The 27299-nt window shown below is 45.3% G+C and overlaps 1 protein-coding gene across 3 annotated transcripts in view; it reads right to left on the minus strand.

The window, feature by feature from the left end:
• The window catches only part of PHLDB3 (pleckstrin homology like domain family B member 3), an 87080-nt gene that overhangs the window by 4402 nt on the left and 55379 nt on the right, over window positions 1–27299 (minus strand). For all 3 annotated transcript variants that reach the window (XM_063942475.1, XM_063942473.1, XM_063942474.1), the window contains 10 exons: window positions 23913–24050; window positions 23031–23159; window positions 20225–20380; window positions 19172–19282; window positions 17949–18032; window positions 10426–10516; window positions 9048–9234; window positions 6470–6548; window positions 2756–2884; window positions 2113–2326 (listed from right to left, as the gene is read on the minus strand). In XM_063942475.1, coding sequence (XP_063798545.1) covers window positions 2113–2326; window positions 2756–2884; window positions 6470–6548; window positions 9048–9234; window positions 10426–10516; window positions 17949–18032; window positions 19172–19282; window positions 20225–20380; window positions 23031–23159; window positions 23913–24050 — 1318 coding nt within the window. The remainder of the gene's footprint in view (window positions 1–2112; window positions 2327–2755; window positions 2885–6469; window positions 6549–9047; window positions 9235–10425; window positions 10517–17948; window positions 18033–19171; window positions 19283–20224; window positions 20381–23030; window positions 23160–23912; window positions 24051–27299) is intronic.

Here is a 27299-nt window from a genome sequence, read left to right on the forward strand (position 1 = left end):
TGCTGGGCTTCCCCCAGCCCTCTCCCAATGCGTGAATGGATGCCGCGCGCATGCGCACGGCATCTATACACGCCGGGAGGGCAGGAAGCGGGCGGCTGTTCTAGCAGGGCGCCGCAAAAGGGGCAGGGCGGGTTTTGCCTGCTAAAAAACGGGCAAGGCGCGGCGCCCTGCTAAAACAGCCTAGAGTGAACACTAAGTATAACTGGTGGATGGTGATGCCAGCATTTATAACTGGTGGATAGTGATGTCAGCATTTATAACTGGGGGATAGTGAGGTCAGCATTTATAACTGGGGGATAGTGAGGTCAGCATTTATAACTGGGGGATAGTGATGTCAGCATTTATAACTAGGGGATAGTGATGTCAGCATTTATAACTGGGGGATAGTGATGTCAGCAGTATAACTGGTGGATGGTGATGTCAGCAGTATAACTGGTAGATGGTGATGTCAGCATTTATAACTGGTGGATAGTGATGTCAGCATTTATAACTGGTGGATAGTGATGTCAGCAGTATAACTGGTGGATAGTGATGTCAGCATTTATAACTGGTGGATAGTGATGTCAGCATTTATAACTGGTGGATAGTGATGTCAGCATTTATAACTGGTGGATAGTGATGTCAGCAGTATAACTGGTGGATAGTGATGTCAGCAGTACAACTGGTGGATAGTGATGTCAGCATTTATAACTGGTGGATAGTGATGTCAGCATTTATAACTGGTGGATAGTGATGTCAGCATTTATAACTGGTGGATAGTGATGTCAGCAGTATAACTGGTGGATAGTGATGTCAGCATTTATAACTGGTGGATAGTGATGTCAGCATTTATAACTGGTGGATAGTGATGTCAGCATTTATAACTGGTGGATGGTGATGTCAGCATTTATAACTGGTGGATAGTGATGTCAGCAGTATAACTGGTGGATAGTGATGTCAGCAGTATAACTGGTGGATAGTGATGTCAGCATTTATAACTGGTGGATAGTGATGTCAGCATTTATAACTGGTGGATAGTGATGTCAGCATTTATAACTGGTGGATAGTGATGTCAGCAGTATAACTGGTGGATAGTGATGTCAGCATTTATAACTGGTGGAGAGTGATGTCAGCATTTATAACTGGTGGATAGTGATGTCAGCATTTATAACTGGGGGATGGTGATGTCAGCATTTATAACTGGGGGATAGTGATGTCAGCATTTATAACTGGTGGATAGTGATGTCAGCATTTATAACTGGTGGATAGTGATGTCAGCAGTATAACTGGTGGATAGTGATGTCAGCAGTATAACTGGTGGATAGTGATGTCAGCAGTATAACTGGTGGATAGTGATGTCAGCATTATAACTGGTGGATAGTGTTGTCAGCATTTATAACTGGTGGATAGTGATGTCAGCATTTATAACTGGTGGATAGTGATGTCAGCAGTATAACTGGTGGATAGTGATGTCAGCAGTATAACTGGTGGATAGTGATGTCAGCATTTATAACTGGTGGATAGTGATGTCAGCAGTATAACTAGTGGATAGTGATGTCAGCATTTATAACTGGTGGATAGTGATGTCAGCATTTATAACTGGTGGATGGTGATGTCAGCATTTATAACTGGTGGATAGTGATGTCAGCATTTATAACTGGTGGATAGTGATGTCAGCAGTATAACTGGTGGATAGTGATGGCAGCAGTGGTGGATAGTGATGTCAGCATTTATAATTGGTGGATAGTGATGCGATTATACAAGAGAATAATTAGTATCTCTACAGCTGGTGTGAAACTGGCTGTTTCTACAAATATATTATAGCTGACCAGTCATAGTTTCCAGATTATAAGTTAGTGTAAATAATATGCTGGGACTTCTAGTTCCACAACAGCTGGAGAGCTTGTAGGTGACCCCTGAGTTCTGAGCAGCCTAAAAATTGCCAATAAAAGTATCAGGATGGCCCCAGTCCTTCTGTGGGTCTTCTAGCATTCTGGTATGAGGAAACCGCTGCAGAAACGACTCTGGTAATCTCGGATATATTAAACCCGTAGATGGATGGACAGGTATATAAGACACATTTTGAACATCAGGCAGTTCTAGCTGCAGAGAGAAGCACAACAAGGCAGGTACCTGCATAGTAAGCCAGCCTCCGCTTCTGTCTGTCAAACACAAACCAGCGCTTCTTCCACGTCTTTATCCGACCGCCCATCTTCACCAGGTAACCCTTGCAACACACTGCGCTGACCCTTACGTGCGGGCAGGTCTCCACACTGTGTCCCGACACCTCCAGGTAAGATCGGAGGTCAAAAGGCGGCTGCGAGTAAGGCATGGAGAGGACGGGAACCTGCACACAAATCACATGTATCATCAGGATCGGCCAATAACATCACACTATGAGATTTTACCCCCGCATCGTGCCTGGACCACGCATGGTGCAGTGGTGGATTTAATCAGAATGATGTCACTTGGGTTTTACAGATTTTATTATATAGTTTATTTTATTTGACAGTTTAAATAAAATGGTATTATATTTAGTGCCACTGCTTATCATAGCAGAGTGTACACAAACACCGTGTAAACCCAGGGAGAACATACAAACTCCACACATGGCCATGGTGGGAATCGAACCCATGACCTCAGTGCTGTGAGGCAGTAATGGTAACCATTACATAATCCGTACATTGCGGCTACTGCAGAACTAAAAGTACCAGTTCTGCAACAGCAGGACACTCCCATACTTCCAAGTCTGAGCTATGGGACGTATTGCACTTACAGGCTCGGCAGTGATCTCCGGTACGACTGGCTGCACAAAGGGTGGGGTGGAGAGAAGCCCATCTTCTGTCACATGATTCTGATCTGTTTCTAGACGTCTAGTCATTTCCTTAGCTGCCCTCCTCTCCTCCTGGAATGAAAGCAAGATAAAGAATTAGTAGAATAAAAACCCCGCTTTCTCCCTCTTTGTACACTCAGGGGTATATTCAATAATTGTCGGATCAATTCCGACATGCATTTGTCGGAATGAATCCGACAAGGGCTATTCAATGAACGGCCAAATCCAACTGTCGAATTTGGCCGTTCCCGGTGTCCTGTCCTGCTGTCAGCGGCTGCCGGGTGCACTGACAGCAGCAGCCGGCAAGGGGGGGTGAACGCTGACAGCACCGGCTGGCAGTGGGGGGACATGTCTGCGGCGACAGGGGGTGATGTCTGCGGTAGCGGGGAGAGGAGCTGCCGGGAGTGAGGAGCCTGGCCGGGGGGACGCCCTGCTCAATCCGACTTTTTTAAAGTCTGATTGAGATTGTCGGAAAGGGGGCCAAATCCGTCCAACAGAAGCACTCAGATCGGCGCCTATTCCGCCGATCCACGTGTTTTGCGACAAATCGGGAATTCCCGACTTGTCGGGAAAAAAACTGCCCTCTTTGAATAGGTCGGAACCCCTTCCGACAGAAATCTGTCGGAAGCTGCCGTCTTTCCGACAAGACGGCAGCTTCCGACAGCTATTGAATACGGCCCTCAGGCTATAAGAACATCAGGAAGGTAGATTGCCTCCTCGCCCCAAATATCAGAATATGAGATCTGATGCAACACTATACACTTTAGAAGGCTGTACTGGCAGACCTAAGCGGCTGATGCCAGAGTATATGGAAGAGTAGCCATGAGTGCAAAGTATTCAGCTATGGATTAGCCAATCACATGACTCTTACGTATGTTCATGTCAATAGGCAGCATCGCGGCACATATCTGAGAACTATCCCGAGTAAGGAGCCTCGGCTTGATTCAGGTCTTCCATGCAACTATCCCTGACCTGCCTTCCTCTACAATGATGCCTAACATCAAAGGGCAGTTAGTGGCTTGTTACAATCTGGAGCCGGGAACTGAACAAAACATTTCCTGGCCCGATCACCCTGGCCGATCATATCTCACACCGACAGGAGGGTGACCGGTGGCACAGCGACAAGGCAGCGTCACCCTTTGCTGGACATTTGTAAATATTGGGACAATTCACACCTGATCGCTGTTGTGCGAATTCGCAATGCAGACGATTATCGATCGACTGTGCATGCATACGGATCGTAATGCGCAGGCGCGAGGCCAAACGGCAAAAGAATTCTGCGACTTTTCTGGCGAACGCAGGTTGAGTGACAGGAAGCAGGTGTTTGGGGGTGGTAACAGGACATTTTCTGGGAGTGTCAGGAGAAACGCAGGCGTTCCCAAGCGCCCCCAGGGTGGGTGTGTGACGTCAGCTCCGGCCCCGATCAGCCTGATTCTATCACACTGTAGGAGTAGGTCCTGGGCTACGCACAGACTGGAAAAATCATTTGATGGTGAGTGAGCAGCAATAGATTTGCAGCTGACTGGTGTTTGCAAAGCTTTTCGCACGTCGTACGCAGTTTTGCACGGGGCAGATTTTCACTCTGTCTGGGCGGCGACTATCCGATCACAGACCTCTGCAAAATCGCAGAGGCGTAATCAGGTCTGAATTATGCGGAGGAGACGCACCTCAAAGTAGTAGCTAATTTCCGTCTCTCTGCTCTTCCATGTCAGTGTGTCCTACCTAATGTCATTGCGTTCACTAAGCAAATGAGGAGACAGACAAAGCAGCATTCTAGTAGTTTAAAAACCGAACCCTTGGAGCTGTACATTGGGGAAGGTATTACACCCACCACCTTTCCATCACCCAATCATATCAAACTGAACCCTTATTATTTAAATACATCAATGTAGGTTTCGCTCAATGATACGGGTTAGATGATCCGGTGTCAGAGGGAATGACTGGAGCAAGTAAACTGGTGCAAAAACAATAATGCTAAGAAGTAATACAATACAATGGACATTACAGATCTGAAGTCCACGGATAATTCTGACTTGCTGATAATTGCCACTCTCTCCCTCGGATCCCACAAAAAAAAAAAAAAAAAACTTCTTAAATTTGAATGTGCATCAAAATCTATAGATCCTGGATAATAAATGTACATAAAACCCTCTGGATCATGAGTATCAGCCGGTCTGCATTGCTGAGTAATCTCCACTTTGTTTGCTGCAGCCAAGAATAAACATGAAAAACTTGTTAGCCGACTCTCTCGCTCCAACACAGCTTGCCAGGGGAAGACAGCAGCCCCACTAACAAACTCTAACGTTACTCTATGAAGCGTCATTTCACCAAAACACATATAGAAAAGATAGTATAGCTAATGTAATATACACAGTCCTGCACAGGTCCCCTAAGCAGCAGCAATGCAGACCCACTGCACAACACACACACACACACACACACACACACACACACACACACACACACAAGCTGACTGATAGGCTCTACCTGCTGTGTGCAGCTTCCCAGACGTGTCAGCGAGTCGGAGAGGAAGGAGCCTGTGCCGTGGACTCGCCTCTAAAAAGCAGAAGCACTTAGATGACAGTCATGTGACGCAGGCAGGTCAGCACCCTGAGAGCTATTGTATAGCTCAGCACGTGGTGGAGCTGGATGACGGCGGGCAGTCAGTAACATCGGCTGTATAGGAGTCTATGAATGCATGTGCCACGTGACAGCAGCCACTACGCACTCATAGGAGTGCATGGTTGCCAGTACCAAAAATGGTGCAACGCGAATCATGCCATAGTAAATAATAGCAGAATGACGACTTTTATGAGTGCCATATTTCTATGTAGCAGTTACCTGAGCAGGGCACATCATCTACCAAATTAAAGGTCTTGGTCCATAGATTTGCAGAAAAATATCAGTTATGTGGCAAAACGTCCGCCTGCCATTTACAATGCATCACCATTGTGCTCTGGAAAAAGTGACAGTTGGTGAACTCTCCTTATGCACCTGCTGGGTAACCTGGAACATGTGAGCTGCTGGGTGGTCTGGAAACTGTGACAGTTATTTGCAGCCACCCACTAAGCAGGGATTTTTCAAAATTTTACTCCTAAGGGGGTAAAAAGGAGTTGAAAAACTGATGTGCCCTGTTGAAACCTGGCACATCAGCTAGTTATATAATAAAGGTTATAGCAGCACACGCAGGTGTTACATGGCAGATTACTGCACTCCCGGAATAAGTACTCCATTATGCAGCATCCAATGACCTTTTTGCTGGTCTATTGAACTTCATCTGGACGCATCCCAGGGATCTATATGGCTACCGGGCCTTGCTGGCTCACAGTGATCTTGGGCGTTGCTATTTGGACATTTACACATTAAGGATGTAACAGAGAGAATTAATAGACACCGGTCTCAGGAATATTGGTGCAGTCATGTGACAGCCCACCGCAGTGATTTCTCTGGCTCCTAGCGAGCCGTAAATATGAGTTCTGCCCACCATACGGCTGACGGTGAGGTTCATTATCTCCAGCCACAGCAGCAGCATGTGACTACAGGGACCGGTATATAAAATAAAAGATTACTTGGTTTAGAAATACTTTAGCAAAGTCGTGAATTTTTTTAACCATTAAAAAAAAAACTTTAAAACCAAAAATCTTTTATTTTGCTCACCCTGGCCTTCAGGAGACGCTCCTTCTCTGCCAGGGCCTCCCGGAGCTGACGCTCTATCTCGGCTATTTTAGGCATGGGTCTGTGGGAAAGGAAGGAAAAAGGTTAATAAAAGAGAAGTACTGCAGACAATAGTCCTTGTGAAATACATCATTTACATTTTGTCCACAAAGAACAGAAAGGTTTTACATTTGCAGCGCATGCAGAAGGGAACACTCGTGTGACGCCTCTGTACTGTGTCGGAGCCTACCGTGTAAGCTCCGACCAGGCATCATTTTCCCAGTGATAATAGTAGAGTGTATGTGCGCCATGTTCCCGGTGATGTCTGCAGCGCCGAATTAGAAGTATTGCGAATGGGTGCAGGGTGTGAGCTGTGGGCCCTCCTGGACTTAGGAGCCTGTGTGCAAGCACACCTTGCACCGATTACAGATACACCCATGCCATCAGTGTCAACAAGGATGGGCCAACAAAAATGGGAAATGTGAGAGCAGATATGTTTCAATGGGGGGATTTCAAATGTTTGAAAAGTCGGTTGGGTGTTTGTTTTTTCCTGTTTATTAGATAGGAAAAAACAGATTCCCAACTGACTATTCAAACAATTGAATCTCCCCCAAAGAATAAACTGCTTCCAAAATAATGGCTACAGTGACTGTTGGTTTAAAGGTTATGTGACACCTACTGCGGCACTGTATACAGTATACAAGACATAGGACACCTCCCGCAGCACCATATAGAGTACCGGTACAATGCCACAGCACCATATAGCGTATCAGTACAATGTCACAGCACCATAAAGAGTGCCAGTACAATGTCGCAGCACCATTTAGAGTACCAGTACAATGCCGCAGCACCATATAGAGTACCAGTACAATGTCGCAGCACCATTTAGAGTACCGGTACAATGCTGTAGAACCATAAAGAGTATCAGTTCAATGCCGCAGCACCATTTAGAGTACCGTTACAATGCTGTAGCACCATAAAGAGTATCAGTACAATGCCGCAGCACCATTTAGAGTACCGGTACAATGCTGTAGCACCATAAAGAGTATCAGTACAATGCCGCAGCACCATATAGAGTACCGGTACAATGCTGCAGCACCATATAGAGTATCGGTACAATGTCGCATCCCCATATAGAGTATCAGTACAATGTTGCAGCACCATATAGAGTACCAGTATAATGCCGCAGCACCATAAAGAGTATCGGTACAATGCCGCAACACCATAAAGAGTACCAGTACAATGCTGCAGCACCATATAGCGTATCAATACAATGTCACAGCACCATACAGGGCATCAGTACAATGTCGCATCACCATATAGAGTACAATGCCGCATATATATTACGAGTATAATGCTGCAGCACCATATAGAGTACCGGTACAATGACACAGCACCACATAGCGTATCAGTACAATGTCGCAGCACCATATAGGCTATCAGTACAATGTCGCAGCACCATATAGAGTACCAGTACAATGCCGCAGCACCATATAGAGTACCAGTACAATGCCACAGCACCATACAGAGTACCAGTACAATGCTGCAGCACCATATAGAGTACCAGTACAATGCTGCAGCACCATATAGAGTACCAGTACAATGCCGCAGCACCATATAGAGTACCAGTACAATGCTGCAGCACCATATAGAGTACCGGTACAATGCCGCAGCACCATATAGCGTATCAATACAATATCACAGCGCCATATAGAGTATCAGTACAATGCCGCAGCACCATATAGAGTACCAGTACAATGCCGCAGCACCATATAGAGTACCGGTATAATGCTGCAGCACCATATAGCATATCAGTACAATGTCAAAGCACCATATAGTGTATCAGTACAATGTTGCAGCATCATATTGAGTACCTGTACAATGCCACAGCACCATATTTCTCTGTACAGCACTGCGGAATATGTGTGCGCTATATAAATAACTGATGATAATAATAATAATAATAATATTATAGAGCATCAGTACAATGCTGAAAGCACCATATAGAATACCAGTACAATGCTGGAAAACCATATAAAATACAGGTACAAGGCCGCAGCACCATAGGGAGTACAGGTACAAGGTTGCAACACCATTTAAAAGGAATCAGTACAAGGCAGCAGCATCATATAGAATACAGGTACAAGGCCGCAGCACCATAGGGAGTACCGGAACAAGGCCGCAGCACCATATAGAGTACTGGAACAAGGCCGCAGCACCATATAGAGTACTGGTACAATGCCGCAGCACCATATAAAAGGTACAAGGTATGCAAAACGACTTGCTTCATTTCATCAGTATTAGACACCAGGCAGAGAGGAAATACTATACAATGCGCTACAGATAAGAATCGGACACTAAGCCCAACATTGAATATTTAATTGCAAACCCCTCCAGCTATCAGTACAGCAGGGTCTCATGCCCCCAGGTGACCCCATATTTCACTAACACAGGCATCTCCTGTGTCAGCACCAACTGAACAGTTACAGGGGCCTCCTGTTCTTCTAGTTGTGGGAAAAGGTAAAATAAAAAAAACGTTGTCCACGTAAAACACACAGATGAACACGTATGTCATGATTACCCGTATGTAAGAGGTAGTCTGGGAAGACCGTTCTGAACCCTTCCACCGCTAGACCGTCTGTCCTCTCCTTGCAGATTCCTGCTCCGAGCAATCTGAAGATTGGGGCTGATGGCTAAGGCAATCTTACCGCCGGAGCTGCTGGAGCACACGGCAAGGTGTAGTGCCAGGCCGGCACTTTCCAAACACGCTGCAACAACAAACCAAAGGCATTTTCCCTTTAGTCATTTTATTGACCGACTCATACACACAGAGATCATCACACCTAATAATAGTTCTACATATTATAGCAAACATACAGATACAGAAAGTCAACATAACTATTCTCACCGCCTTCGGTAAAAAGTATGCAGGTACAAAGTGCAAAATGCTTATCTCAAATAAACAGAACGCAGCCACCATCTAATACGACTGTACCTGCACAGGTGGCGGCTGGCAGTAGGGAATTCCAAGGGAATTCCATGTTCTGTTATCTCAGCAGAGCAAGTGCAGGAATACATTGTCCTAGTAATTATTCTTTCAACCAGGAATTCAAGTTCTCGTCAGTTTAGCTTATTACAACAAAGTAGATATTATATATAGTAAAAGACAATGCGTTTCTCAATTTGGTTGCCGCCCATATTTTAAAGGCTTGATGAAGCATGGTGTATGGGAAAGCAGTAAATCCTTTACTACCTATAAAATGTTATCTTATTCCTGTGTCCATCCCAGGTTCTGTCAAGGCAATACTTCCATTTTTTTTTACATTTAGAGAGGATAAGCCACACTTTACCAGCCAATCAGCTCCTCACTGCCATGTTACAGGCTGTGGTTCGACAAATGACAGTTAGGAGCTGGTTGGCTGGTACTTTATCTCCGTCCACTTTATCTCTTTCCAAGGCTTAGTAAATAGATACCTAAATCTTGAAGTGTATTTTAGAATAAGGTGTTACGTACACACACACACACACACACACACACACACACACACACACACACACACACACACACACACACACACACAGAAGAAACTCAATTTTTATGCGCTGAGCCAATGGTCCCACAACTGCATCCTATCAATACGCAGTCACATTGTGCCTCGTGCCTCAGTGAGTCCACTAGCCCCCCCAGGGGACTGATAGACTTCATTTCCATGGACATTGGATCAGCCCAAACACTGGCCGCCTCTGTTGCGGATGCATATTAAAACTCTGCTCGTAGGTTAGTGGGTGGATTCTTCAGAATTTTGACCAAAGCGAATTCACATCTTATTGCAAAGTCTGAAAATCCATGAATCGTTCAATCCGCTGCCTTTATAACTGCATTTAAGCAAAATAAAAAAGCACTAACAACTAAAGAAATGAGATTTGGGAGGTCAGGAAGGGAAGGACTGGTCACTCACTGCTTCCGTGGAGCGATACTGGGCGGTCAGACTGCCGGACGAATGGCGCATTTCCCCTTCTTTTGGGCAGGCTAGAGGTTCTCTGGAGCGCCTAGTGTAAAATGTAGAACAGCACATGAGAAGGATTCAAGATGGACCTGGAAAGTCTGGACTGCAGGACAGACTGGTACTGTGCACAAACAGACATACATTCATCTGCATAATAATTCCCCATCCTGAGAATACTGGACATTAAAATTAATGGGAAAAAATAAGATTTTACTTACCGATAAATCTATTTCTCATAGTCCGTAGTGGATGCTGGGACTCCGTCAGGACCATGGGGAATAGCGGCTCCGCAGGAGACAGGGCACAAAATTTAAAAGTTTGACCACTAGGTGGTGTGTACTGGCTCCTCCCCCTATGACCCTCCTCCAAGCCTCAGTTAGGATACTGTGCCCGGACGAGCGTACACAATAAGGAAGGATTTTGAATCCCGGGTAAGACTCATACCAGCCACACCAATCACACCGTACAACTTGTGATCTGAACCCAGTTAACAGTATGATAACGTAGGAGCCTCTGAAAAGATGGCTCACAACAATAAACAACCCGATTTTTTTGTAACAATAACTATGTACAAGTATTGCAGACAATCCGCACTTGGGATGGGCGCCCAGCATCCACTACGGACTATGAGAAATAGATTTATCGGTAAGTAAATTCTTATTTTCTCTGACGTCCTAGTGGATGCTGGGACTCCGTCAGGACCATGGGGATTATACCAAAGCTCCCAAACGGGCGGGAGAGTGCGGATGACTCTGCAGCACCGAATGAGAGAACTCCAGGTCCTCCTTAGCCAGGGTATCAAATTTGTAGAATTTTACAAACGTGTTCTCCCCTGACCACGTAGCTGCTCGGCAGAGTTGTAATGCCGAGACCCCTCGGGCAGCCGCCCAAGATGAGCCCACCTTCCTTGTGGAGTGGGCATTGACAGATTTAGGCTGTGGCAGGCCTGCCACAGAATGTGCCAGTTGAATTGTGCTACAAATCCAACGAGCAATCGTCTGCTTAGAAGCAGGAGCACCCATCTTGTTGGGTGTATATAGTATAAACAGCGAGTCAGATTTTCTGACTCCAGCCGTCCTTGAAATATATATTTTCAATGCTCTGACAACGTCCAGCAACTTGGAATCCTCCAAATCGCTAGTAGCCGCAGGCACCACAATAGGCTGGTTCAGGTGAAACGCTGATACCACCTTAGGCAGAAAATGAGGACACGTCCTCAATTCTGCCCTGTCCGAATGGAAAATCAGATATGGGCTTTTATACGACAAAGCCCTCTGACACTCTCCTGGCTGAAGCCAGAGCCAGTAGCATGGTTACTTTCCATGTAAGATATTTCAAATCTACCGATTTGAGTGGCTCAAACCAATGGGATTTGAGAAAATCCAAAACTACATTGAGATCCCACGGTGCCACTGGGGGCACAACCGGGGGCTGTATATGTAGTACTCCTTTTACAAAAGTCTGGACTTTAGGAACTGAAGCCAATTCTTTCTGGAAGAAAATCGACAGGGCCGAAATTTGAACCTTAATAGACCCTAATTTGAGGCCCATAGATAATCCTGTTTGCAGGAAATGTAGGAATCGACCCAGTTGAAATTCCTCTGTCGGGGCCTTCCTGGCCTCACACCATGCAACATATTTTCTCCAAATGCGGTGATAATGTTGTGCAGTCACCTCCTTCCTGGCTTTGACCAGGGTAGGGATGACCTCTTCCGGAATGCCTTTTTCCTTTAGGATCCGGCGTTCAACCGCCATGCCGTCAAACGCAGCCGCGGTAAGTCTTGGAATAGACACGGTCCCTGCTGAAGCAGATCCCTTCTTAGAGGTAGAGGCCACGGATCTTCCGTGAGCATCTCCTGAAGTTCCGGGTACCAAGTCCTTCTTGGCCAGTCCGGAGCCACTAGTATCGTTCTTACTCCCCTTTGCCGTATAATTCTCAGTACCTTGGGTATGAGAGGCAGAGGAGGGAACACATACACTGACTGGTACACCCATGGTGTTACCAGAGCGTCCACAGCTATTGCCTGAGGATCTCTTGACCTGGCGCAATACCTGTCCAGTTTTTTGTTGAGGCGGGACGCCATCATGTCCACCATTGGTCTTTCCCAATGGACCACAATCATGTGGAAGACTTCTGGATGAAGTCCCCACTCTCCCGGGTGAAGATCGTGTCTGCTGAGGAAGTCTGCTTCCCAGTTGTCCACTCCCGGAATGAACACTGCCGACAGTGCTATCACATGATTTTCCGCCCAGCGAAGAATCCTTGCAGCTTCTGCCATTGCCCTCCTGCTTCTTGTGCCGCCCTGTCTGTTTACGTGGGCGACTGCCGTGATGTTGTCCGACTGGATCAACACCGGCTGACCCTGAAGCAGAGGTTTTGCCAGGCTTAGAGCATTGTAGATTGCTCTTAGTTCCAGTATATTTATGTGAAGAGACGTTTCCAGGCTTGACCACACGCCCTGGAAGTTTCTTCCTTGCGTGACCGCTCCCCAGCCTCTCAGGCTGGCATCCGTGGTCACTAGGACCCAGTTCTGTATGCCGAATCTGCGGCCCTCTAACAGATGAGCACTCTGCAACCACCATAGCAGAGAGACCCTTGTCCTTGTCGACAATTTTATCCGCTGATGCATCTGCAGATGCGATCCGGACCATTTGTCTAGCAGATCCCACTGAAAAATTCGTGCATGGAATCTGCCGAATGGAATCGCTTCGTAAGAAGCCACCATTTTTCCCAGGACTCTTGTGCATTGATGCACAGACACTGTCCCTGGTTTTAGGAGGTTCCTGACTAGTTCGGATAACTCCCTGGCTTTCTCCTCTGGAAGAAATACCTTTTTCTGAACAGTGTCCAGAATCATCCCTAGGAACAGCAGACGTGTCGTCGGGATCAGTTGGGATTTTGGAAAATTCAGAATCCACCCGTGCTGTTGGAGCACTACTTGAGTTAGTGCTACTCCGACCTCCAGCTGTTCTCTGGATCTTGCCCTTATCAGGAGATCGTCCAAGTAAGGGATAATTAATACGCCTTCTCTTCGAAGAAGGATCATCATTTCGGCCATCACCTTGGTAAAGACCCTGGGTGCCGTGGACAATACAAACGGCAGCGTCTGAAACTGATAATGACAGTTTTGTACCACGAACCTGAGGAACCCTTGGTGTGAAGGGCAAATTGGGACATGAAGGTAAGCATCCTTGATGTCCAAGGACACCATAAAATCCCCTTCTTCCAGATTCGCTATCACTGCTCCGAGTGACTCCATCTTGAACTTGAATTTTTGTATGTACAGGTTCAGAGATTTCAGATTTAAAATAGGTCTTACCGAGCCGTCCGGCTTCGGTACCACAAATAGCGTGGAGTAATACCCCTTTCCCTGTTGTAGAAGGGGTACCTTGACTATCACCTGCTGAGAATACAGCTTGTGAATGGCTTCCAATACCGTCGCCCTGTCGGAGGGAGACGTTGGCAAAGCAGACTTTAGGAACCGGCGAGGGGGAGACTTCTCGAATTCCAACCTGTAACCCTGAGATACTACCCGCAGGATCCAGGGGTCCACCTGCGAGTGAGCCCACTGTGCGCTGAAATTCTTGAGGCGACCCCCCACCGCCCCTGAGTCCGCTTGTAAGGTCCTAGCGTCATGCGGAGGCCTTTGCAGAAGCCGGGGAGGACTTCTGCTCCTGGGAAGGGGCTGCTTGGTGCAGTCTCTTACCTTCTTCTGGCAGATATGGACATCGCACTTACTCTTGATGCCAGAGTGCAGATATCTCTCTGTGCATCTCGCATATAAAGGAATGCATCCTTTAATTGCTCTATAGTCAATAAAATACTGTCCCTATTTTCAGTCAGGGACTCCGACCAAGCCACCCCAGCACTGCACATCCAGGCTGAGGCGATTGCTGGTCGCAGTATAACACCAGTATGTGTGTATATACTTTTTAGAGTATTTTCCAGCCTCCTATCAGCTGGATCCTTGAGGGCGGCCGTATCAGGAGACGGTAACGCCACTTGTTTGGATAAACGTGTGAGCGCCTTGTCCACCCTAGGGGGTGTTTCCCAGCGCGCCCTAACCTCTGGCGGGAAAGGGTATAATGCCAATAACTTCTTTGAAATTAGCAGTTTTTTATCAGGGGTAACCCACGGTTCATCACACACGTCATTCAATTTCTCTGATTCAGGAAAAACTACAGGTAGTTTTTTCAGACCCCACATAATACCCCTTTTTGTGGTACTTGCAGTATCAGAGATATGCAAAGTCTCCTTCATTGCCGTGATCATATAACGTGTGGCCCTACTGGAAAATACGTTCGTTTCTTCACCGTCGACACTAGATTCGGTGTCCGTGTCTGGGTCTGTGTCGACCGACTGAGGCAAAGGGCGTTTTACAGCCCCTGACGGTGTTTGAGACGCCTGTACAGGTGCTAATTGGTTTGTCGGCCGTCTCATGTCGTCAACCGACTTTTGCAGCGTGCTGACATTATCACGTAATTCCATAAACAAAGCCATCCATTCCGGTGTCGACTCCCTAGGGGGTGACATCACCATTACCGGCAATTGCTCCGCCTCCACACCAACATCGTCCTCATACATGTCGACACACACGTACCGACACACAGCAGACACACAGGGAATGCTCTGATAGAAGACAGGACCCCACTAGCCCTTTGGGGAGACAGAGGGAGAGTTTGCCAGCACACACCAAAGCGCTATAATTATATAGGAACAACCTTATATAAGTGTTGTTTCCTTATAGCTGCTTAAATATATATAATATCGCCAAAAAATGCCCCCCCTCTCTGTTTTTTACCCTGTTTCTGTAGTGCAGTGCAGGGGAGAGCCTGGGAGCCTTCCTAGCAGCGGAGCTGTGTAGGAAAATGGCGCTGTGTGCTGAGGAGATAGGCCCCGCCCCCTATTCCGGCGGGCTCTTCTCCCGGTTTTTCTGAGACCTGGCAGGGGTGAAATACATCCATATAGCCTCAGGGACTATATGTGATGTATTCTTTTTAGCCAGAAAGGTAATCTCATTGCTGCCCAGGGCGCCCCCCCCAGCGCCCTGCACCCTCAGTGACCGCTGGTGTGAAGTGTGCCTGAGCGCAATGGCGCACAGCTGCAGTGCTGTGCGCTACCTCATGAAGACTGAAAAGCCTTCAGCCGCCGGTTTCTGGACCTCTTCTTACTTCGGCATCTGCAAGGGGGTCGGCGGCGCGGCTCCGGTGACCCATCCAGGCTGTACCTGTGATCGTCCCTCTGGAGCTAGTGTCCAGTAGCCTAAGAAGCAAATCCATCCTGCACGCAGGTGAGTTCACTCCTTCTCCCCTAGGTCCCTCGTTGCAGTGAGCCTGTTGCCAGCAGGACTCACTGAAAATAAGAAACCTATCAAAACTTTTACTCTAAGCAGCTCTTTATGAGAGCCACCTAGAGTGCACCCTGCTCGGACGGGCACAAAAACCTAACTGAGGCTTGGAGGAGGGTCATAGGGGGAGGAGCCAGTACACACCACCTAGTGGTCAAACTTTTAAATTTTGTGCCCTGTCTCCTGCGGAGCCGCTATTCCCCATGGTCCTGACGGAGTCCCAGCATCCACTAGGACGTCAGAGAAAAACAAATAATAATGGTAGTCAATGCGACCATCTAGAGATAAATAACCAACATCCAATACCTGTGGGCAGTTCACATGTGGCTTGCTGAATGGCTACTGAGTGGAGAAGACACAGGGGGATATTATACTGGAATGTATTTTGCCCATTCGTTTTCATATAGAACATTTGTTTTTATTTATATTTTGCCCATTCGTTTTCATATATATTACATGTATTTGGTGCTTCCAGCTCAGAGGGTGCACGCCTTCTGGCTGCTTAAAATAAAGACACTTCCAATGTAAGCATTTTACTGAACTCCCTAATGGGTGCAGTACTTCCTAACAGCCAGCAGGTGCGTGACGATGCCCTGCACTGTATCTCACCATAATAATTTCATTTAGCACAGAGCACTCATACCCCTTTTACACAGACCAAAATTTCCCGGGTTATTGCACATGAACGCGCATCAACCCGGGAAATTTCTCAGTGTGAACGGGTTCCGGGACAAAATCCTGGGACTCATGCCCCAGCATTTCAACCCTGCAATCGACCAGGGTTGGTCCCGGGATCTTCCCGGGAACCTGGTCAGTGTGAACGGGAGCCGGGTCAATGCACTCCGGCTCCCATTCACTCTCTATGTACAGGCGGCGCTTGGAGATCATGTGATCTCTTGCGCAGCCCCCGCCGCGTCACCGCTGACGTCAGGAACCCGGCAATATGCCGAGCAGCCGACTGCGGTATGCAAGGAGTCTTACCAGGGAATGTCCCTGCATGATCCCGGGTAAGACCCTGCATATTTTGGTGTGAAAGGGGTATAAGGGGCAGATTTATCACAGACTGATATTCTTGTTATCACTCGTTACGAATGTTAAATGGTGCTACAACCAATCAGCTCCTAACGGTTTTGTGTTTGAAAAATGACAGTTAGGAGCTTATTGGCTGGAGCACCATTTAACATTCAGAAAAATTTGTATGAATAAAAGACATTTTGAGGCTGATCAAAAAATAAATTATTATTATTATTAATAATAATAATAATACTTACTATATAATACAAAAAAAAAAACACTAGGGGGCAGTGGCACTCCTTGACAAAAATACAAAAATACGTCCGTAATTGAAGGCGAGGGAACCTTTTGGGAGAAAGCATAGTTTACACTGAAGTAGTTATAATTATTATTGACCTTCAGTTATATGGCGCCACAAGGGATCCCCAGCGCCCAATTACACAGTACATTAACATATAAGTAAAACAAGAAAACAGTGACTTACAGCTGAAGACAATATAGGACAAGTACAGGGTATATAAAAATAGCTGCATCAGCAGATGACACTGAGATAAGTATCACGGTGGCAGAAAACTGAGGGATTTGGTGCTGTTGAAGGTAGTATGGAGCAGAAGATAATTTAAGTAAGAGAATTAAAATCACATACAGGGAAGAGGGCCCTGCTCGTGAGAGCTTACAATCTAAAGGATTAATGTTAACCGTTAAATTCTCATAACTCCTGTCGCTGCATGAAAACCATACCACCACTGAATGTGGCTGTTTCACAGTGTCTTTCTAGAGTGGATACGCTTTCATATTTAGCCTCCCTTTAAAACTAGCAAAAACTATCTGTAAGTATGGTAAACTTTTACAGTGCCTGTGTATACAGTAATTATCTTACAGGTCAGTGCATTCTCAGTTTTAATGTGTGCAAGCACTGAGCAGGGCTCCCAATATAATACTAATAAAAATGCATCATAAACGCAAAACTTTATCCTTTGTGTTTTGACGTTCTCCATATGAAACAACCGCAAAGGAGGAGAGGGAGAGAAAGGAAAAGAGACAGCCCTAGAAAAGAAAGAGAGAGCCATAGTAGAGAAGAGGACGAGGAGTCAGAATGGGATGTCTTCTCACCTTTTTTGGGGTGCTCTCCCTCCCGTCCTGCTGGTCAGAGTCCTTCCCACACAATGCACTAAGGGCCATCAAGCGATCTTTCTCCTTAAAATAAGGACATAAATATACTGTAATTGCTGCATGCTCTCTACAATGCACAAATGCACAATCCCACAGTGCAACCCTGGACGTGTCAGAACATTTATACAGTCTAAACGTGATATTGTAATAAACTCAGCATGTAGGCTGCACCCAATTATAAGAAGTATATAATCTGCACATCACATATATCACTAGCAGGGTTCGAAGATGGAGGTGTAGAAAGTAGTAAAAATTACCTCCCCAAACTGCTCGGAAAACTACAGAATGTAAATTTTTCTGCATTTTTTATACATTTTCTTTTAAGATAGGTAAATACAACTGTTTATACCTCTTTCTGCTGATAACACATTTATATATCAGGTTATTAATCTATAATTAATTTCCAAGTTACGATGGAATGCAGTTCCTAAGTACAGCCTGTAGATGGCGCTGTTGGTGTTAAAAAAATATAAAATAAAATAAAAATAAAAAAGTACTGAAAGCCCCACAATTAACAATCACCCCATTCATTAGGAGCCTTGTATTGCTTAAATAGCTCAGCTGGTGGCAGGGGAAGGCAATCTACAGAAGAAATTAATTGGAATTTATTCCTTAATAAATCAAGAGTCCTCTCCTGCTCAGTATAAGGAGCCCTGGTGGGGGTGTCTGGCTGCTGTTTCCCAGCTCGGGGTATGCCGGGCGTGATGCACTCACTCAGTGATCTGGCACTAAGACCTCTTCCCATTCATTCATTGTTTGGAAGATTAAGGTGAAATGGGATTTCTGAATCGTGACAATGTTAAATTAACATTTAAAATCCATGTACGCGTCCTTCCTATTCTCAGAAGAACATCAGAGCCCACCTACCATAAACATTCGTAAAGGCTGAAGGAAGGGGAGGGGGGGGGATAACATGTATTCTGGTTAGATGTGTCTTTTGTGGTTGAGAATTAGTTTCACTGGATTAGTTCCTGCCACTTACAAATACTACTGGAATCCCCTTACTTAATGTAAAACCCGACATGACAGGCAACGCGCCTGGGTCATCCGCTCAGCCTGGAAGTGGATTCCAGATTTTACATATACCTCTGAGTCACGTATTTGGCGATAGAGACTATTTCCCAAATATATACCTGGCATCACTGTCACCCTCTTATAGATACCTTATTCAGAGACTGGAAGACTCGTGTGTTCTCCTCCCGGATTCTCAGCCTCTCGTCCTGCGCCTGCTCCTCTGCGCCCCGTACCTGTTCTTCCAAGCGCAGAACTTTGTCCTGTATCATGAATGTAAAACAGATTTTAAAAGGTGATAAGACACGATACATGTTTCTATTAGAGATGTGCGGTTCGATTCTCCATAAATCTGAGTCCACCCGAATTTTCTGGATTCGGACTGAACCAAAAACCAGTCCGGATCTACAGAGGAGAGTCCCGGTTTGGATCTTCCCGTACTTCGGAATTTGGATATTAAATCCGAATTTCGGGTTTTGGATTGCATAAAATGACATGATTAGCTTTTTTTATCGATTTTTAGCAATGCTTATCGTTTTTTATTAGTTTTTAACCGTGCATAAAAACCGGATTCGAACCAAAACACTTGACGGTGGTTTTGCCAAAAGCAAAACACAATGAATTGGAACCAAAACATGAGAGTCCGTGCACATCTCTAGTTTCTACCAACCACTTACAGCTCGCTTAGTAACCAAACATGCAGTCATTTGCAAGTAAAATACACTCCTATCCTAGAACACGCCAAACTCACTGATGCAAATCGTACATTTCAGTTCACATTCACCATTGAGATTGTATGTGTGCCGCTGACGCTATGAATAGGACTACCGGACACTTCTGCATTACATATATTATGTTTTATACTCTAGGGCGCCATAAGGGTTCAGTAGCGCAGTCCACAGTGGACTGAACATTCAGCCAAGCTGCATAGTACTTGTGTGATCAGACAGGACAGTAATAGATAAAAAGACAACTTTACAGATACACAAATAACATAACTATATTCTCCAGATTAAAATAATTATGTACAGTACACAGATCGATAGAGCGCCTTGCTCACAATCTGTAACACAGCTCAATAAAGCTCCAATGTTGCCCGAAACATTGTTATAGCTTAATAATCACCTTTGTGTATTCGTAAACCTGCCTGGATTGCGCTACGTTCTATCTTTTTATGGATAAAGTTTTTTATGACGTAATCTCACCTTCCTTTTGTTCAACTCATTTTGCTTTTTGGATATGTTCTGTGAGATCTGTCTGAGTGAGGACTCTCTCTCCTCTTCTCGACTGCTTTCTCTCTCCAGTTGCTGGAACTCCAAATCTTCAAAGGATTTCACAGCGCTCTCCATCATCTCGGTCATCTAAAATGGAATCAAACATCAATAAACCCCTCTTATGCAGAACCATCATTTACATAACTGTACAATGATACACCCCTCCCATGCAGAACCATCATTTACATAACTATACAAAGAAACCCCTCCCATGCAGAACCATCATTTACATAACTGTACAATGATACACCCCTCCCATGCAGAACCATCATTTACATAACTAAACAAAGAAACCCCTCCCATGCAGAACCGTCATTTACATAACTGTACAACAATAAACCCCTCCAATGCAGAACCATCATTTAGAGAACAGTACTATGGTACTATGCACAATATAGTTCATGTCTGGACAGCATTAATAGCTAATAAAGTTGCATTTATTATGTCAGACATTTAAAACGAGACGCAAAGACAAAATAATCGTTTTCATTACGTATACTTCAATATACACAACTGTCACTTTCTTCTTCTAATGGTAATAAGCTTTTTTTTACTGTGGATATGTTGCGGATATCACTGTAATAATTCAAATATAAAGCAGCCACATCTCTATAGTATTAGCATAAATGGGAAAGAATCAGACACTAATCCGGATCATTATCAGCTCGCATTTTGTATCAACGCAATTGCTTCCAGATGGGCATTTATACACTTATTTTGTGGTCAACATGGGACTAATTTTGAATGAAGGACCTACTGAACTTTGGTTGTCTTTGCCCAACCCCTCCAACACCCCCGGTAGTCCCTTTAGTGCATGGACTTAACATGTACAAATTCTTAGTGTATGTGCAGTAGAAAAAAAACAGACAAGTGTTTGTGACCAATTCTACATGAGTCGCCTCACGTATAAAAGAATTGAACAATGAAACTCTACACATACCAAATCTTTACTAAAAAACAAAAACGAACATCATACCCGGTAATCCCCACATACACCAAATCTTCATAGAGACAAATAATACACTAATTAACCCAACTCCAAGGGGGAAATGTAATTGCTGGAGACTTGCAGGCATCCGCGAGATTCCGGCGAGTCTGCCAGATGGCTTGAAGTGCCAGTCATTTAAAAGGCAAACCAACCAATCTTCATCTAGAGAAGACCCATACACTGATAAACCCAACACCAAATCTTCATCTAGAGATGATCCATACACTGACAAACCCAACACCAAATCTTCATCTAGAGATGATCCATACACTGATAAACCCAACACCAAATCTTCATCTAGAGATGATCCATACACTGATAAACCCAACACTAAATCTTCATCTAGAGATGATCCATACACTGATAAACCCAACACCAAATCTTCATCTAGAGAAGACCCATACACTGATAAACCCAACACCAAATCTTCATCTAGAGATGATCCATACACTGAAAAAACAAACCTTCATCTTGCGATGATCCATACACTGACAAACCCGACACCAAATCTTCATAAACAGACGATCCATACACTGATAAACCCGACACCAAACCTTCATCTAAAGACGATCCATACACTGATATACCAGACACCAAATCTTCATAAACAGACAATCCATACACGGATATACCAGACACCAAACCTTCACCTAGAGACCATCCATACACTGATAAACAGACATTAAACCTTTATCTAAAGACGAGCCAAACACTGATATACCAGACACCAAACCCTCACCTAGAGACGATCCATACACTGATAAACAGACATTAAACCTTTATCTAAAGACGAGCCAAACACTGATAAACCCGACACCAAACCTTCATCTAAAGACGATCCATACACTGAAAAACCCAATACCAAACCTTCATCTAGAGAAGATCCATACACTGATAAACCAGATACCATACCTTCATCTAGAGAAGATCCATACACTGATAAACCAGACACCAAACCTTCATCTAGAGAAGATCCATACACTGATAAACCAGACACCAAACCTTCATCTAAAGACCATCCATTCACTGATAAACCAGACACCAAACCTTCACCTAGAGACGATCCATACACTGATATACCAGACACCAAACCTTCACCTAGAGAAGATCCATACACTGATATACCAGACACCAAACCTTCATCTAGAGACGATCCATACACTGATATACCAGACACCAAACCTTCATCTAAAGACGATCCATACACTGAAAAACCCAATACCAAACCTTCATCTAGAGAAGATCCATACACTGATAAACCAGACACCATACCTTCATCTAGAGAAGATCCATACACTGATAAACCAGACACCAAACCTTCACCTAGAGACGATCCATACACTGATATACCAGACACCAAACCTTCACCTAGAGAAGATCCATACACTGATATACCAGACACCAAACCTTCATCTAGAGACGATCCATACACTGATATACCAGACACCAAACCTTCATCTAAAGACGATCCATACACTGAAAAACCCAATACCAAACCTTCATCTAGAGAAGATCCATACACTGATAAACCAGACACCATACCTTCATCTAGAGAAGATCCATACACTGATAAACCAGACACCAAACCTTCATCTAGAGACCATCCATTCACTGATTAACATGACTCAAACCTTTATCTAGAGAAGATCCATACACTGATAAACCTGACACCAAACCATCCATATACGGACATATTATTAGGCATCAGCATCCATAACAAACAGATGGATGGTTGGCGTCTCTGCTAACCTCCTGAACCTGCTTCCTAAGCTGCTCTCGCAAACTCTCTGGCTGGTTGTCCAGCTGTGCGCGGCACTCCAATATCTTCTGCTCCAATTCCTTCACTTTCTTCTTCTCGTTCTGCAGCTGTAGTTTATCCTGCAAGGACAGGAAGGAGCAATAAACTTTTATATAACAAACAGTATGTGTTTATACAATGTTTATCCTGCTTCACAGGTAGTGAACTTCTGTGGAACTACAAGAACCAGCACAACAATATTTGTATAACATTTCCTGTTTCTACCTTTAGTGTAAAACATATTTACGGATTTAAAAAAAAAAATAGTGACATTATGAAGTTTACACATTTAAATGTGCTTTTGTGCTGTGAATATACTTGGCGGTCAAGTGAGAGTTGCTTTTTCAATGGGGGTGGTACAATGGGAGACATGAGCCGCCTGCAAGCCACCGGGAATCCAAGCTTAACCTACAGTCTGAATGTTCCATCTGTGCTCATGAGCTGACAGGGATGGTAAGAACTGGTTCTCATTGCTATCACACTAAGGTACCCACTGGCATTTCAGCTTCGCTTAAAGGCACAAAGTTCAAACGCCAGTGAGGTCTCATCTAAAATGCGGCTGAACTCACGTTCCGGGGATCATTAGAGGTGACTGCGCTGAGCTCCAAGCAGTTCAATTCTATTAAACCTATGAAATGAGGCCGGCAGCGTTTAGACAACTGCAGCGCTCCCAGACACAAGTGGCTAGGTGCGGGGACATCGGTTTCCACTTTCAGACACGTTTCTGTGTTCTGAATGCTGATACAGTACAAGAAATGGGCGCCAGCCACCACGAGGCCTCAATCAGTAAATACATCATTCATTTTGCTTCTCAGTATAGAAACCGTTTTCACCTTGTCTCTCTCCTCCTTCCACTTCCTCTCCGTCTCTCCCAGCTGCTCGTGGAAGACCCGGATCATGTCCTCATCTTTCTCCATCTCCCTCCTCTCGGTCCTCAGCTCCCCTTCCAGCAGGGCCAGCTCCATCTCCACCTGAAGGCACAATATGGTGGGAAATACGATTAGCAGACAAGCCCCACCCACTAGGAACATTGCAGCATTTCCCACATACTGCTGGGCACAACTTCCTGACATCTCATCCATTAAACAGAGAAATCATATGGGGTTCAACCCTTCAGCAAGCGAGTCTGAAAAGATACTAGTCTCGGCTTTCACACTCTTCACCTCTAATACAGTTGATACCTTTAAGACAACAGTAGCTGGGGTATAGTTCGTAGTTATTCCACAATATTGAAGAACATCCTGAGGAGGAAATGCAATTGGGCGCAAGGTCTTCACAGCAAAAAAAAAAACTGAAGCCCATTGCGCCCAATTTTGGATTACTGCGGGTATGCACGTTCCCTATACCCGCAGCATCCAATTGAAAAAAAAAAAGTGGTTGAAGGGTTTTCACTCTGACATATTTACACACACTCACAAACACTCACCGACGCTGGAGGAAGAAGACACTGATTCGGAAGGTAATTACTGACTAATTAAGCTGAATGGAAACTTCTAATTGCTGAAATAGTCCTTAGGGGGTATGCCGTAAGGGGGCCAGAGCAAAGTCACGATTATTTTTCCACAAAATAAAGATTTTAGGCAAAAATCAGACTTGCTCTGGAAGTGAGTGAAAAAAAAAAAAAAAAAAAGATTCCGTGATTTCTGTAGAAATCACCATATCTTATTATCTCTCTTTTAATTGAATAGCAATACCCCACAGCTGCAGGAAAAAACCCACGTTGCAAGTTTTGTTTTTTTAATTTCCTGCTTTTAATTGAATCCCTAACCCCCTCCCACCCCTAAGTGTCACAATGCTCAACAAAGCTGGAGACAGCTTAGGAGCCATGTAACTGTAGCACCAAGGTAGAAGGAGAAATGTGCTACTATAGGAGCGGTCCTTTAAAAACAAAACAGGAAAGAATAAAAGAATATGCGGGGTGCGCTCATGTAAAAGGTTGTGCACCTTCAGATGACTTTAAATGTATAGGCTTTTACAGGCATGACTGACTTTTACTCAATACATTATCATCATAGCTTTCATCAGCGACTTGAGCCATGTAACTATATAATCAGGTAAGATTACATTAAAAAAAACAATGTAATCGATTACAAATAAAAGACCATCTAGTAAATGTGAAACTCTTTGCTAGTTGCAGAGGTAACCTAAATGAATCTCACAATTTAAATTTAACAGTTTAAAAAAAGGATTGCTTATGTATTTACAGCATTGCTGTGCACGTTGTATACAAGTGTATCCAGAGAGCCGTATCCCAAGGCAACGGAAAAAAAAACCCTATCCCAGACGTGAAGACATGGCTGAAAAGCACAGAAGGTAGAAAGAAGAAGAGGGGGGGGGGGGGGAACATCTTTACTAAAATGCAGGAATACAAGTAGAAGCCATTAAATAAGCCCTTTGGGACGCCCATGATTTATACAGATCCTGTGGCTGCATTTCACCTGGCTTTAATCAGCCACAGAACCTTCGCACGGCTACCTTCACCTACTGTGCGTGTGCGTTTCCTGCTCAGTCAGTGTTCCCCCGGACATCCAGCTCAGAGACTCCCACCCATAACGAGGTGACACACCGCATTCTGCAGGTGCCCAATTCTGTAAGCGGTCTCCAGTTATAACACTTCCGACAGGAACACGGATTCTTATTGTCAAAGTAAATTCCAGCATGACAAATGAGGCTATTTGCAGCAATGCAGACCCTACACAGACCTCCCCATGTCTGAGCCTCTGAGAAGTCCTGGGCATTAATGGAGTAGGGTGTCTGGCGCGTCCTGGCCAAATGTAGCATTAGAAGTGAAAGAGGTTCTAGTGTGTGGATGTGTTAAGTTGCTGTATCGCTTTATTGTCACAGGACACCCACACAGTGGGGTACACCCGTCCAGACTCACAGCATAAACACTACAGTGTACACACTTAGGAGGAGCCAGGCAGACGGGCCACAGGTTTGGTAGGAATCTCTCTACGCCGTCAGAAGACAAGTTGACATTGTGTTCAGGGATTTGGATGTGAACATCTGAGACTGTACATATGTGCGTGTCTTGTCATACAGTGGCAGAGGTTATACAGGTACAACACAGATTATCTGGCACCTCAGTTAATCCGGACACGTCAGATGCTGGGGGGAAGCTACGCTGGGGCAAGGGCTCAGGTTTCGGGAGGTTTGGGTGCTGCGGGGGGGAGGGGGGGGGGGGTTGTGGTGGGGAGTTAGGCTGCAGGCTAGGCTCGGTTAGGCTGTGGGAAGGAGTCATGTTGCGGGAGGTTTAGGATTAGGTGGTTAGTGGTGGCAGTCTTAGCCGTCGGAATACTGCTGTATGTACCACCGATAATCCGGCACAGTGCTGGAACTAAGAGAGTGCTGGATTATCGGTGGTGCACCTCTGTTATGGAAAGCAAAAATTTTAATTCGCCAAGTGCACCAAAACCAATATTCAAGAAAACGACGACGTTCACAAACAAGAAGTATGTCCGTGTTGGCACTGGCTACTATTACTTCATTCTAGCCTACTGACTTGGGATGTCCGCGAGCCTCCCGAATTTCGGGAAGTGCCCTTGGACTCCTGGCAAGAGTAGCCTCCTCCCGTATTTTGCTGCCCCTTGTCCTGTAGGGAGCATGCAGAGCGCCAGATCGCATCACGATGGACCCACCAAAAACAGTGCCATCCCAGATCGCCCATAGAGACAGACCAAAAAGTTGGCAAGGATGAGTGAATTGGGGGATACATTAGAGCAGTGGTTTCCAACCTTAATTGGGGTGTGAGCTACTTTCGGAAAATAAAACCTCTGAAGGAGCTACCTCCTCCCCCCAATGCGCGCACGTTCCTGCAAAAGTGGGAGTGGCCTCACAACTAAAGTATTGCCCCCCCCACGTAGTGCCAGATACACAAATAATGCCCCCCCCCAGCAGTGCCAGATACACAAATAATGCCCCCCCAGCAGTGCCAGATGCACAAATAATGCCCCCAGCAGTGCCAGATACACAATGTCCCCCCACCAGTGCCAGATACAATGCCCCCCACCAGTGCCAGATACAATGCCCCCCACCAGTGCCAGGTATAATGTCCCCCACAGTGCTCACCGCTGCTGGCTTCTTCTACAGCTGCCGGTGCTGCTCCCCCTGTATGAGGGATGGAAGGGGAGGACAGCACAGAGCGCTCCTCTCCTGTGAAGTCCGGACTCCGGAGAGCAGCTGCGGTGAGGGTGGCAGAGTCTCCGGCGTCAGCGGGCATT

The sequence above is a fragment of the Pseudophryne corroboree genome, chromosome 10 (genome assembly GCF_028390025.1).
Source record: "Pseudophryne corroboree isolate aPseCor3 chromosome 10, aPseCor3.hap2, whole genome shotgun sequence".
NCBI classification, from domain to species: Eukaryota; Metazoa; Chordata; class Amphibia; order Anura; family Myobatrachidae; genus Pseudophryne; species Pseudophryne corroboree.